This window comes from Halichoerus grypus, chromosome 14, assembly GCF_964656455.1.
Source record: "Halichoerus grypus chromosome 14, mHalGry1.hap1.1, whole genome shotgun sequence".
Classification (NCBI taxonomy): domain Eukaryota; kingdom Metazoa; phylum Chordata; class Mammalia; order Carnivora; family Phocidae; genus Halichoerus; species Halichoerus grypus.
This window is the reverse complement of record NC_135725.1, coordinates 82,206,552-82,219,417: the sequence shown is the minus strand read 5'-3', so window position 1 is coordinate 82,219,417 and position 12,866 is coordinate 82,206,552. Positions and strand designations below refer to the sequence as shown.

Here is a 12,866-nt window from a genome sequence, read left to right as displayed (position 1 = left end):
GCCCTGAAGCCAGAGAGTGACGATCATGCCTGGAAACTCACAGCACCACGTACAGCTCCTGGCCCCGCCGTGCACGTCTGTACCTACTCTGTGTAAGCGCTCCTGCCCGTGCTCGTCACACCTGACCCCCTTGCTGATCACATGCTCATCGCGCACAGCCGCGGGGGCTCACAGCCTCACACTTGCATGCACATGGCGACACTCACACAGGCTCGTGATGGGTCACCGCAGAGATGCGCCACCCCGGAGGGGCACATCGGTACGCACACTGCCCCCCACCCCCGTGACATGGGTGCACAGTGACGGTGACGCACAATCAGAGCCTCCCACAAACAGCATCACTCTCACACTCACACGTGTCTCATGCTCACAGTCGCACGTGGGAAGACAGATCCGCGTACTTTGCGCCAATGTACCCTCTGGCCTCTCCGCATCGCAGGAGGGAACAGCCGTGGGGACCCTGTGTGCTCTGTCACTGGAGCGTCTGAGGAGGGAGTTATTGGCCACAACTTACAGCCCCCCAGAGGCAACCCTGCGCCTTCCCCAGGCCCTCAACCCTGGGGAAGGGGGCAGCTCACTTCTGGGGCTTGTTATTCTTCCTCTCTAGGGCCCAATTTGATGGGAGAAGGGGTGCTTGGGGCCGCCCCCCACTCGAGGGACATTCAGGAGCTCATGCATCGTGAGGGTGCTGCCCCTCAGTCCCTGTCTTGCGAAGGCCAGAAAGAAGACTCCTGAGCCCCAAGCAGAGTGCTGGGGTCGGGGGCAGGGGAGCCCAGGGTTCACTGCCGTAGCTCCCGGGGGGTCAATCCTCCTGTCCCCTCAGCTGTTGCCGGCGGCTTCTTGTAGGAAGTGGAGGGGTGTGGGAGGGATTGGTGATGGACGATAGGTACGGCTGGGTGACTGTGTGTGTGAGTGCGTAGGATTGTATGCCTGGGTGTGGAGACAGTCACTGTGTCTCTCTGCGCAACCCAGTGTGTCACAGCTTGGGTGCGTGTGTGAGTGTGCAGCTGCATCTGCGTCTGAGCGGGAGGCCATGCCTGTGAGCGTGTTTCTTCGTGCAAGGACGTTTCTGGACGGCGGCTGGGTCTGTGTCGGGGAGGGGTCTGTGTTGCTGGGTGCGTATTGTCACGGAAGGGAACGGTGCTGCGCATAGCATTCCAGGCGGGCCTGGCTTTGCAAGACTCGGCGTCAGGGAACGTGAGAACTTTCAGGGATTCCCCATTGCCTACTGAAGAAAGTCCACATTCCCCTACCTGAGACCTCACCCACGATATTCTCAGACCCTCAATCTTCATACTTCTCTCTACTTCTTTTCTAATATGTTCCTCTCAAGCCAATTAAATCGGTGTCCTTAAAGTCTCCTGCATGTGCTGGGCTCATTTCATGGCCATGTCTTTGTGTCCGTTTGTCCTTCCCCCATGGAATGTTCCTTTCCCAGTTCCCACCCATGCTGTAAGGCCCACCTCACTTTGTGCAATAAGTGCCCTAAATCAGACCGCCAATTTCCCCATCTCAAGCCTGCTCTTGTCCTGACTGCTTATCTTGGTAAACGGTGTTGAAGGAGGTTTAAAAGGGAAATATTTGACTGGAATTGGGGAGATTGAATTTACTGGACATTTCACTTTGGGGTCGAGGATCTGTTTCTCTTCCCTTATCCTCCAGATTGAGCTGTTACTGCCTTCCAATCCTTCCCGTTCTCTTTTGTTTGTTCTATCTCTCGAATAGGCCCAGCATAGTGGCCTGCAACCTCATGTTAATGTGTAGGGTTTCTGTAATTATTGCATTATTATTATTATCTTTGTAATTATTATTGTAATAATTGCTGCCCCACTGATGCTAAGCATGTGGGAGGACCCATGGATGTCCTGTAGGGCCAAGACAGTGGAAGGGGCCAGATGCCTCTAGAAACTTCCCTGATCGTGGTGGGACCTGTACATGTCATGAGAGCCCAAGAACATGGACAAAGAAGAAAAGACCACAGAGGAGAGCTTTAAGTATAAATATTATTGAATTGGGGGCAAACTTCATATTCTCGGTCTGGAGGTTGCCAACTTTTCTGATAAAATGCCTCCAGCCATTGTGATGGCATGTGAGTTGTTACAGTGATAAGGAGGCAAGGACTGGGAAAGGATTATAAAAGTCTGTGATGGGAGAAGGGGTTTTAATTTAGGTGAACCTTTGTCATAATGTGCTGATCTAGGATACTCTACCCTCTACCGTCGAGATGCGGGCTCATCAGGGGACAAGGTGACCAACCATTCTGGTTTTCCCAGCACTGCACAGGTTCTTAGGACATGGGACTTGGTGTTTTAAAACTAGGACAGCTCTGGGCAAACCAGGACAAGTTGGTGACCCTTTCAGGAAACCTATAAACTCCTCTAAGATATAAAGAGATAGTTTTGTGCATATCCCTCCCTCCATGACACTGGGACCCCCCAGAAGACCACAGTTACCGAGAGGGAGGGTCCTGGTCCTGGTAACAAGGAGCATCACCTTCCCAGGGAGCCAGGCTGAACCTTCAGTCTTCCTGCAGCCCTGGTGCCTGGTGGCTGATTTCCCTTTAAAGGGAAGTGGAGGGGTGAGGTGAAGAGAAAGGAAGAGACTCTGTGGGGAGCCTATCGGAGTTTGAACCCCATTCCTCTCCACCCCTGGCCTCATCACAGCCAAATCAGGGGAACTGGAGGGGGGATCAGGTGGGAGCTGACATTGGCTCTGGCCATGCTCCATCTCTCCTTAGTTCCTGCTTTAACTCCTGGGGCCCATTCTTGTCCTGCTCCTCTGCGTGGAGGGGCTTTCCAGGCAGAATTCAGGGCCTTGGCCTTGCCCATGTGTAACTGAGTCAGGGAGACAAAGAAAAATCTGTCAAAATTATGAACTCTGGGTAGATGAAAATCCCAAGAGCATTGGGTCAGAAGGGTCCAGAGCGACGCCAGGCTGAGAGCACTGTGGTTACCCAAGAGGTCAGGGCTCTGGCATTCCCTCTCCTAACCCTGATTCTGCCTCTGGATGTTGTAATCTAAACACAAAGCAGTCTATTGTACTGGACCAAGTGCTAATCTGAGTATGTTCATAACTGCGAATGAAATACAAATGTACCAATAACCATCTTGTACCCCTAAGCTTTAGGACACATGAATCATTATCTATAACCCCAAATAAATCTTAAATTAAGACCCAAGACATGTCAATTTGATACTTAAAATACTCTTCTTATGTCTCTCATCTAGTTCTGAACCTAGATTAACTGCAATAATAACTTTAGACTGTGACCTAAACTTAATCACAAACCTTATCCACACATCAATTTAACTTACCTAACGGATCTCTGATATGGACTACACTCTAACCCGAATGTACTCTAGCAATAAAAGTGAAACCTGAACTCTAGCCTTAATTTGTCCTGTACTCTAAAACTAACCCTCAATTATTTCTAATAAGAGTTCAAGTTTATCCAAACTCTGACTCCTAAATTTGTCCCAAACCTACTACTAATTAAAATCAACCCAAATCCTATAATGCATATAATTTCAATTCAATCCTAAATTTATCTGATTGCTTTTAAATTCCAAACCCAGCCCTGGCTCTATCCTTACTCTAACTGTAGTCTTAGGCATAACCAGAACCCTAATCCTAACCCTATTCTGACCACATCCATAATTCTGACCCTTTCCTAACCTCATCATATGCCTGACCTAATGGAGCAGGGGCCAGATTCTAACCTAACAATTGGCATTTTAGGAATGAGCCTGTGTATGTTCCCGTGCTGTTCAGCCATTTCCCCAAGAGATGGAATATATAGGCTAATAGGGAGGGGTATTTGCTTTATCAGATTCAGTCCCATTCTTTGGCATGAGTGGGTTCTGAAGATGCTCTCTTGGGGTCAGAGAGAATAGGAGCAGCCTCATTGGTCATGGAGAACCTTAAAAGGGCAAGAATCTAGGAACACTTGGAGCCAACCCAATTTTTACCTGGTGTTTCTGGGAATCAGCCTTCTAGAGGTACAAGTGGCAAATACATCCAGTAAGTTCACCTGGTAACATCTAGGGACTCAGTTTTGAACACTGAGGAACCTAAGGCAGCTCAACCACCACATTAACCTGATCTTGGTTCTGGCTCTAGGTCTAGCCCTAGATTAACCCCCTTGGGAGATTCTTGTCTCCCTTCTGTAAGCTCCTCCTTTCCAGTCCCTTCAACAATTGCAAGAGACACCCAAGCCAGAGGTTCATCTATCTTTACCCACAGTGACAGGGGCCAGAAAGCGACCTCTTATCTTGTCATAGTTCTAACCAAGCTCCTTGGACCTCTTATTGGTGCCCTGGACCAGGGCAGCAGAATCGGCTCCAAGTCCTTCTGACTGCCTCCTTGACCTCCTTGTTGCGGAGGCTGTAGATGAGCGGGTTGAGAGCTGGGATGACAAGAGTATAGAACACAGATGCCATCTTGTCAGTGTCCAGGGCATAGCTGGAGCTGGGACGCAGGTACATGAAAATGAGTGTCCCATACAGCATGGCTACAGCCGTGAGGTGAGAGCCACAGGTAGAGGCCCTCCGCCGAGCGCATGCGAATCACAGCCCCAGCAATGAAACCATATGACACGGTAATGACCAACACAGTTGCTGTCTGGATGAAGCCACAGACAGCGAAGAGGAGGAGCTCATTGAGACTGGTGTCATTGCAGGAGATGGCCAGCAGGGGGGGATGTCACAGAAGAAGCTGTTGACCTCCCAGGAGCAGCAGAAGTTCAGGCGGAAGGTGAAGGTCGTGTGGACAAAGGCACTCACGGCCCCGCCCAGGCCTGATGCTCCCAGCAAGGCCAGGCACACGGGCTGCGACATGGCTATTGTGTAGAGAAGAGGGTTTCTGATGGCCACGGAGCGGTCATAGGCCATGGCTGCCAACAGGCAACACTCAGCATCAGCCAGCCCTGCAAACACAAACATCTGGAGGGCACAGGCTGGGTAAGGGATGGTGGCGCGGGGCAGCAGCAAGTCCACTAGCATCTTGGGGCCGATGGCTGAGGAATAGCAGGCATCCAGCAGGGAGAGGTTGGCCAGGAAGAAGTACATAGGCGTTTGAAGCCGGGCATCCACACGGATCAGCAGCACCATGCCCACATTTCCCAGCAGGCTCACCAGGTAGACTGGCAGGAAAATCAGGAAGAGGGTCACGTGTAGGTCCCAGCGATCCGTGATGCCCAGGAGGATGAATTCAGCAGGGGTAACTCTGGTCCAGGTGAAGTTCTCTGTAGTCATCCTGCTGGACAGAGACTAAGGAGAGGCAAAGCAAGAGGGATATAAGAGATAGGTTATGTCCATCATGGAGGAGGGAGGAGAAAGCACTGGGAGGCAGGCAGACTCAGGCTTCCATTCTACCCATGTAATAAGATTGCTGTGTGTCCTCGGACAAACCACATAACTTCTCCAAACCTTCCTAACTCTAAGGAGTCACTGCAATTTAACCTTCCTGAGGGCAGAAATCTTGTCTGTCTTACTCAGTTTTGTATCCACAGTACTGAGAACATTGTTTGGCACATAGTAGGTGCTCAACAAATGTTTGTTAAATGAATGAATGATCGGTGGGGGGATAGTTAGCATCTGGCCAAGGATGGAACACTCCATGACTCCAGATGGATTCTGCTCTCCAGTTTCCCAAGGAGGAAAAGAGACAATGAAATGGAGAGAAAGAGTCTCCTGACCCAAAGGGTAACTAGTGATGGGTCTTGAGGTTCTAGGAGGACATCTTTCCATTGGAGTAGGACCTGGGTGAAGAGAGTGCAGAAGTGGTCTAGTATCTTGGGGAGACAACAAGGAGTGGACAGAACAGAAGGTTTGAATGTATTCCAGGGCCAGACTCTCCACCGCTTCAAGCCTCAACTTTCTCATCTGTGTAATGGGAAACAAGGGTGCAAGGACAAAATGAGATCATGCATGTAAAGGATCTCTCTCACACAGGGCCTGGTGCACAGCAGGCATTTTCATGAAGGATCAGTGAAGTGAACTGAGCTAATGCCTTGCCTCACTACTGGAAGGAAGCAACTTTCAGGCAATCAAAAGTATGTAATTTCCAGAAAGTCTAACATCGCTTCACATTCCTGTGCCTTTGCACTTGCTCCTTCTTCCTAGAATCCATTTCCTCTTTATGTTTGGCAGAACTGATCTCTGATGCCCCTTACTTTGATTTTTAAAAGTAAAAGTAAAATTAAAATAGACTTTTCATTAGACAATAAAACATTATTTAAAAATTTTTTGCTTTCTATTCTACTTGTGCCGTCAGCACTTTGCAATTGTATTTTTGCTCCTCGGTAAGTACTGTGAACTGAATTGTGTACCCCCACCCACCCAGATTCATGTATTGAAGCCCTAACCTCCAATGTGACTGTATCTGGAGATAGGGTCTTTAGGAGGTAATTAAGGTTATATGAGGTTTTAAGAGCGGGGCTCTAATCCTATAGGAACAAAATCTATGTTCTCTCTCTGCCATGTGAAGACGCAGAAGGTGGCTGTCCGCAGGCCGGGAAAGGGCTCTCACTGGAAACTGACCTCGCTGGCACCCTGATTTCAGATGTCCAGCCTGCAGAATTGTGAGAAAACAAATTTAGCAAAAATACCCCGAAGGTATTTTGTTATGGCAGCCTGAGCTGGCTAAGGCAATAAGGAAAGCACGTTTGATCCCCAGACAATGGAGCACCATAGGTGCTGTTGACGTGTGTATGTATGGATGTATGCGTGTTTATACGGCCTTTTAAAAACTTTCAGTCTCATAGAATGAACCTCTAAAGTTGGCCTTGCCACATGTGGATTTTGGTGCTTTCTCAACCTTGATACAAAGGCAAGTTTGTTACAAGGGGTTGGGGACAATCTAGCTTTGTTAGAGGCTCTACTGTAGGATAAGCTAGGACAGTACCTCAAATGCAGAAACCATTCTGAATGCCTCTAGACATAATCTCTGGAAGAGGAAAAGTCATTGATTAAGTTTTGAAGTGAAACCAACCTTGAGTTACGGAGAAAATCCAATGTGGTCATGAAAAATGATCTTTTCTTGTGCATTGCTTGATTTGTTTGGTTAATATTTTGTTTGGAATGTGAGTCTGTATGTGTTAATGAGACCTGACTGCAATTGTCCTTTTGTATGAAGACTGTCAGCTTTTGATTATTAAGGTTTGCTCACCCTGTAAAGGGGTCTTGTGAATGTCTCTTATTTTTTACTATCTGGAAGAGTTTTTGTAAGGCAGAAATTAATTCTTTCTTGGAAACATTTTTGCACACCAACTCTCTTGTTTTTGCCATCTGGGCCGGGAATTTTCTTTGAGGAGAGGTTTTAATGGTTACAGATTTATTCAGATTTTAAATTTCTTTTCACCTCAGGTTTTAGTAAGTTATATTTTTATAGGAGTTTGTCTATTTAATCTAAAATTTCAAATGTATTAGCATAATGTTATTTATAACATCCTCTTATTTTATTGTAATATCTGAAGAGATGTGACTATATTTTTCCTGTTATTGGTAATTGGTGGGATATTTTCTGTTTCTTTTTTATTTTATTTTATTTTATTTTATTTTATTTTATTTTATTTTATTATGTTATGTTAGTCACCATACAATACATCATTGGTTTTTGATGTGGTGATCCACGATTCATTGTTTTCATATAACACCCAGTGCTCCATGCAGTACGTGCCCTCCTTAATACCCATCACAGGGCTAACCAATCCCCCCTCCCCACTCCTCTCTAAAACCCTGTTTGTTTCTCAGAGTCCATAGTCTCTCATGGTTCATCTCTCCCTCCAATTCCCCCCCCCCCACATTTTCCCCTTCCTTCTCCTAATGTCCTCCATGCTATTCCTTATGTTCCACAAATAAGTGAAACTATATGATAATTGACTTTCTCTGCTTGACTTATTTCACTTAGCATAATCTCCTCCAGTCCCATCATGTTGATGTAAAAGTTGGGTATTCATCCTTTCTGATGGCTGAGTGATATTCCATTGTATATATGGACCACATCTTCTTTATCCATTCATCTGTTGAAGGGCATCTCGGCTCTTTCCACAGTTTGGCTATTGCAGACATTGCTTCTATGAACATTGGGGTGCATATGGCCCTTCTTTTCACTACATCTGTGTCTTTGGGGTAAATACCAAGTAGTGCAATTGCTGGGTCATAGGGTAGCTCTATTTTTAAATTTTTGAGGCACCTCCACACTGTTTTCCAAAGTGGCTGTACCAACTTACATTCCCACCAACAATGTAAGAGGGTTCCCCTTTCTCCACAACCTCTCCAACATTTGTTGTTTCTTTCCCTGTCCATTTTTGCCATTCTAACTGGTGTAAGGTGGTATCTCAATGTGGTTTTGATTTGGATTTCCCTGATAGCTAATGATGATGAACATTTTTTCATGTGTCTGTTAGCTATTTGTATGTCTTCTTCAGAGAAGTGTCTGTTCATATCTTCTGCCCATTTTTTGACTTGATTGTTTGTTTTTTGGGTGTTGAGTTTGAGAAGTTCTTTATAGATCTTGGATACCAGCCCTTTATCTGTAGTGTCATTTGCAAATATCTTCTCCCATTCTATGGGTTGCCTCTTTGTTTTGTTGACTGTTTCCTTTGGTGTGCAGAAGCTTTTTATCTTGATGAAGTCCCAAAAGTTCATTTTTGCTTTTGTTTCACTAGCTTTTGGAGATGTATCTTGAAAGAAGTTGCTGTGGGTGATGTCAAAGAGGTTACTGCCTATGTTCTCCTCTAGGATTTTGATGGATTCCTGTGTCACATTGAGGTCTTTCATCCACTTTGAGTTTATCTTTGTGAATGGTGTAAGAGAATGGTCGAGTTTCATTCTTCTGCCTGTGGCTGTCCAATTCTCCCAGCACCATTTATTGAAGAGACTGTCTTTTTTCCATTGCATGTTTTTTCCTGCTTTGTCAAAGACTATTTGACCATAGAGTTGAGGGTCCATATCTGGGTTCTCTATTCTGTTCCATTGGTCTATATGTCTGTTTTTGTGCCAGTACCATGCTGTCTTGGTGATCACTGCTTTGTAATATAGCTTGAAATCGGACAACGTGACGCCCCCAGCTTTGTTTTTCTTTTTCGACATCTCCTTGGCGATTCGGGGTCTTTTCTGATTCCATACAAATTTTAGGATTGTTTGTTCTAGCACTTTGAAAAATGTCATTGGAGTTTTGATTGGGATGGCATTGAAGGTATAGATTGCTCTGGGTAGCATAGATATTTTAACAATGTTTATTCTTCCGATCCATGAGCATGGAATATTTTTCCATCTTTTTGTGTCTTCTTCAATTTCTTTCATGAGTGTTTTGTAGTTCCTAGAGTATAGATCCTTTACCTCTTCAGTTAGGTTTATTCCAAGGTATCTTATGGTTTTTGGTGCTATTGTAAATGGAATCGTTTCTCTAATTTCTCTTTCTACAGTTGTGTTGTTAGTGTATAAGAAAGCAACTGATTTCTGTGCATTGATTTTGTATCCTGCCACATGACTGAATTGCTGGATGAGTTCTAGTAATTTGGGGGTGGAGTCTTTTGGGTTTTCCAAATAAAGTATCATGTCATCTGCGAAAAGAGAGAGTTTGACTTCTTCTTTGCCAATTTGAATACCTTTTATTTCTTTTTGTTGTCTGATTGCTGTTGCTAGGACTTCTAGTACTATGTTGAACAGTAGTGGTGAGAGTGGGCACCCTTGACGTGTTCCTGATCTTAAGGGAAAGGCTCTCAGCTTTTCCCCATTGAGGATGATATTCGCTGTGGGTTTTTCATAGGTGGATTTTATGAACTTGAGGAATGTTCCCTCTATCCCTGTACTCTGAAGAGTTTTAATCAGGAAAGGATGTTGTATTTTGTCAAATGCTTTTTCTGCATCAATTGAGAGGACCATATGGTTCTTCTCCCTCCTCTTATTAATGTGTTCTATCACACTGATTGATTTGCGAATGTTGAACCACCCTTGCATCCCGGGGATAAATCCCACTTGGTCGTGCTGGATGATCCTTTTAATGTATTGTTGGATCCTATTAGCTAGGATTTTGTTGAGGATTTTGGAATCCATATTCATCAGGGATATCGGTCTGAAATTCTCCTTTTTGTTGGGGTCTTTGCCTGGTTTGGGGATTAAGGTAATGCTGGCCTCATAGAATGAGTTTGGAAGTTTTCCTTCTGTTTCTATTTTTTGAAAGAGCTTCAGTAGAATAGGTATTATTTCTTCTTTGAATGTTTGGTAGAATTCCCCAGGGAATCCATCAGGCCCTGGACTCTTGTTTTTTGGGAGGTTTTTGATCACTGCTTCAATCTCGTTACTGGTTATTGGCCTATTCAGGTTGTCAATTTCTTCCTGTTTCAGTCTTGGCAGCTTATAGGTTTCCAGGAAGGCCTCCATTTCATCCAGATTGCTCAGTTTATTGGCATATAGTTATTGATAATAATTTCTAATAATTGTTTCTGTTTCCTTGGTGTTAGTCATGATGTCTCCCCTTTCATTCATAATTTTATTAATTTGGGTCCTTTCTCTTTCCTTTTGGATAAGTCTGGCCAGTGGTTTATCGATCTTATTAATTCTTGCAAAGAACCAACTTCTAGTTTTGTTGATCTGATCTACTGTGTTTCTGGTTTCTAATTCATTGATTTCTGCTCTAATTTTAATTATTTCTCTTCTAATGCATGACTTAGGCATCATTTGTTGCTTTTTCTCTAGTTCTTCAAGGTGTAGAGTTAGTTGGTGAATTTGGGTGAGGCTTGGATGGCTTGGATGGCTATGTATTTCCCCCTTAGGACTGCCTTTGCAGTATCCCATAGATTTTGGACCGATGTGTTTTCGTTCTCATTGATTTCCATGAATTGTTTAAGTTCTTCTTTGATTTCCTGGTTGACCCAAACATTCTTGAGCAGAGTGGTCTTTAGCTTCCAAGTGTTTGAATTTCTGCCAAATTTTTTCTTGTGATTGAGTTCCAGTTTTACAGCATTGTGGTCTGAGAATATGCAGGGAATAATCTCAATCTTTTGGTATCGGTTGAGACCTGATTTGTGACCCAGTATGTGGTCTATTCTGGAGAAAGTTCCATGTGTGCTCGAGAAGAATGAGTATTCTGTTGTTTTAGGGTGGAATGTTCTGTAAATATCTATGAGGTCCATCTGGTCCAATGTATCATTCAAAGCTCTTGTTTCCTTGTTGATTTTCTGCTTAGATGATCTGTCCATTGCTGAGAGTGGAGTATTGAGGTCTCCTACAATTAACGTATTGTTATCAATATGACTCTTTATTTTGGTTAACAGTTGGCTTATGTAGATGGCTGCTCCCATGTTGGGGGCATAGATATTTACAATTGTTAGATCTTCTTGTTGGATAGACCCTTTAAGAATGATATAGTTTCCTTCTGTGTCTCTTATTACAGACTTTAGTTTAAAATCTAATTTGTCTGATATAAGAATTGCTACCCCAGCTTTCTTTTGAGGTCCGCTGGCATGGAAGATGGATCTCCATCCCTTCACTTTCAGTCTGGATGTATCTTTAGGTTCAAAATGAGTCTCTTGTAGACAGCATATGGATGGGTCCTGTCTTTTTATCCAGTCTGCAATCCTGTGCCGTTTTATGGGAGCGTTTAGGCCATTCACGTTGACAGTGATTATTGAAAGATACGAATTTATTGTCATCATGTTGCCTGTGAAGATGTTGTTTTTATAGATTGTCCCTGTAAATTTCTGTTGTATATCACTCTTGGGGTCTTTCTCCTTTTATAGAACCCCCCTTAATATTTCTTGCAGGGCCGGCTTAGTGGTCACATATTCTTTCAATTTCTGCCAGTCGTGGAAGCTTTGCATCTCTCCATCCGTTCTAAATGAAAGCCTTGCTGGATAAAGTATTCTTGGCTGCATGTTCTTCTCGTTTAGTACCCTGAATATGTCTTGCCAGGCCTTTCTGGCTTGCCAGGTCTCTGTGGATAGGTCTGACGTTATTCTGATGTTCCTCCCTCTGTACGTAAGGAATGTCTTCCCCCTAAGTGCCCTTAAGATGGTTTCCTTGGTTCTAAGATTTGCAAGTTTTACTATTACATGCCAGGGTGTTGGCCTGTTTTCCTTGATCTTGGGAGGGGTCCTCTCTGCCTCTAGGACTCGAATGTTTGTTTCATTCCCCAGATTAGGGAAGTTCTCAACTACGATTTGCTCAAATACAACTTCTAGTCCTCTCTCTCTCTCCACTCCCTCCGGGATTCCAATTATTCTGACATTGGAACGCCTCATGGTGTCACTTATTTCTCTGATTCTATTTTCATGGATTCTGAGTTGTTTTTCCCTGGCCTCCTCTTTTCCCTTTTTATCTATTATATTGTTTTCCAGGTCGCTTATTCACTCTTCTGCCTCGGTTACCCTACCTGTTAGATTATCTAGATTGGATTGGATCTCATTGATAGCATTTTTAAGTTCTGCCAATTCACCTTTCATTTCTGCCTTTAGAGACTCTGTGTTGCCATTAATTGATTTCTCCATTCTAGCCATTGTCTTCCCAATTGCTAGCCTGAATGCCATCTCCGACATCTTGGTTATATCTGCATCCATTTGTAAATCTGCAGCATAAGTCATAATCTCTGAGTCTTTTCTATTTTGGGGGCTCCTCCTCCTAGTCATTCTGTTGATGGGTGTTTGAGGGAATGTATAGAGTCCAAATTATTGACCAGAACCCAAGCAAGATGCACCTGTTTTCTTGGGACCTTAGGGTTGCTGGCCTCTTGTTTTCCCAGCCTGTCTTCTGCGGGAGGGGCCTGCCTCGATGTTACTCAGGCAGCCCTGTTTGGGCGGAGTTGCCCTGCCCCCCTGTGGCGGGGGATGGGCTCAGCGGGAATCAGTCTTTGGGGCTTTTGTTCTC

At 44.6% G+C, this 12,866-nt stretch overlaps 1 protein-coding gene across 1 annotated transcript; it reads right to left on the bottom strand.

Moving 5' to 3' along the window:
• Nucleotides 1-4,304: 4,304 nt before the first annotated feature.
• Nucleotides 4,305-5,252, bottom strand: OR5C1 (olfactory receptor family 5 subfamily C member 1). The gene is given in 3 exon segments (XM_036107853.2): nt 4,305-4,542; nt 4,544-4,700; nt 4,703-5,252. Coding segments are annotated over 3 exon segments (945 nt in total).
• Between the last annotated feature and the right edge of the window lie 7,614 nt (nt 5,253-12,866).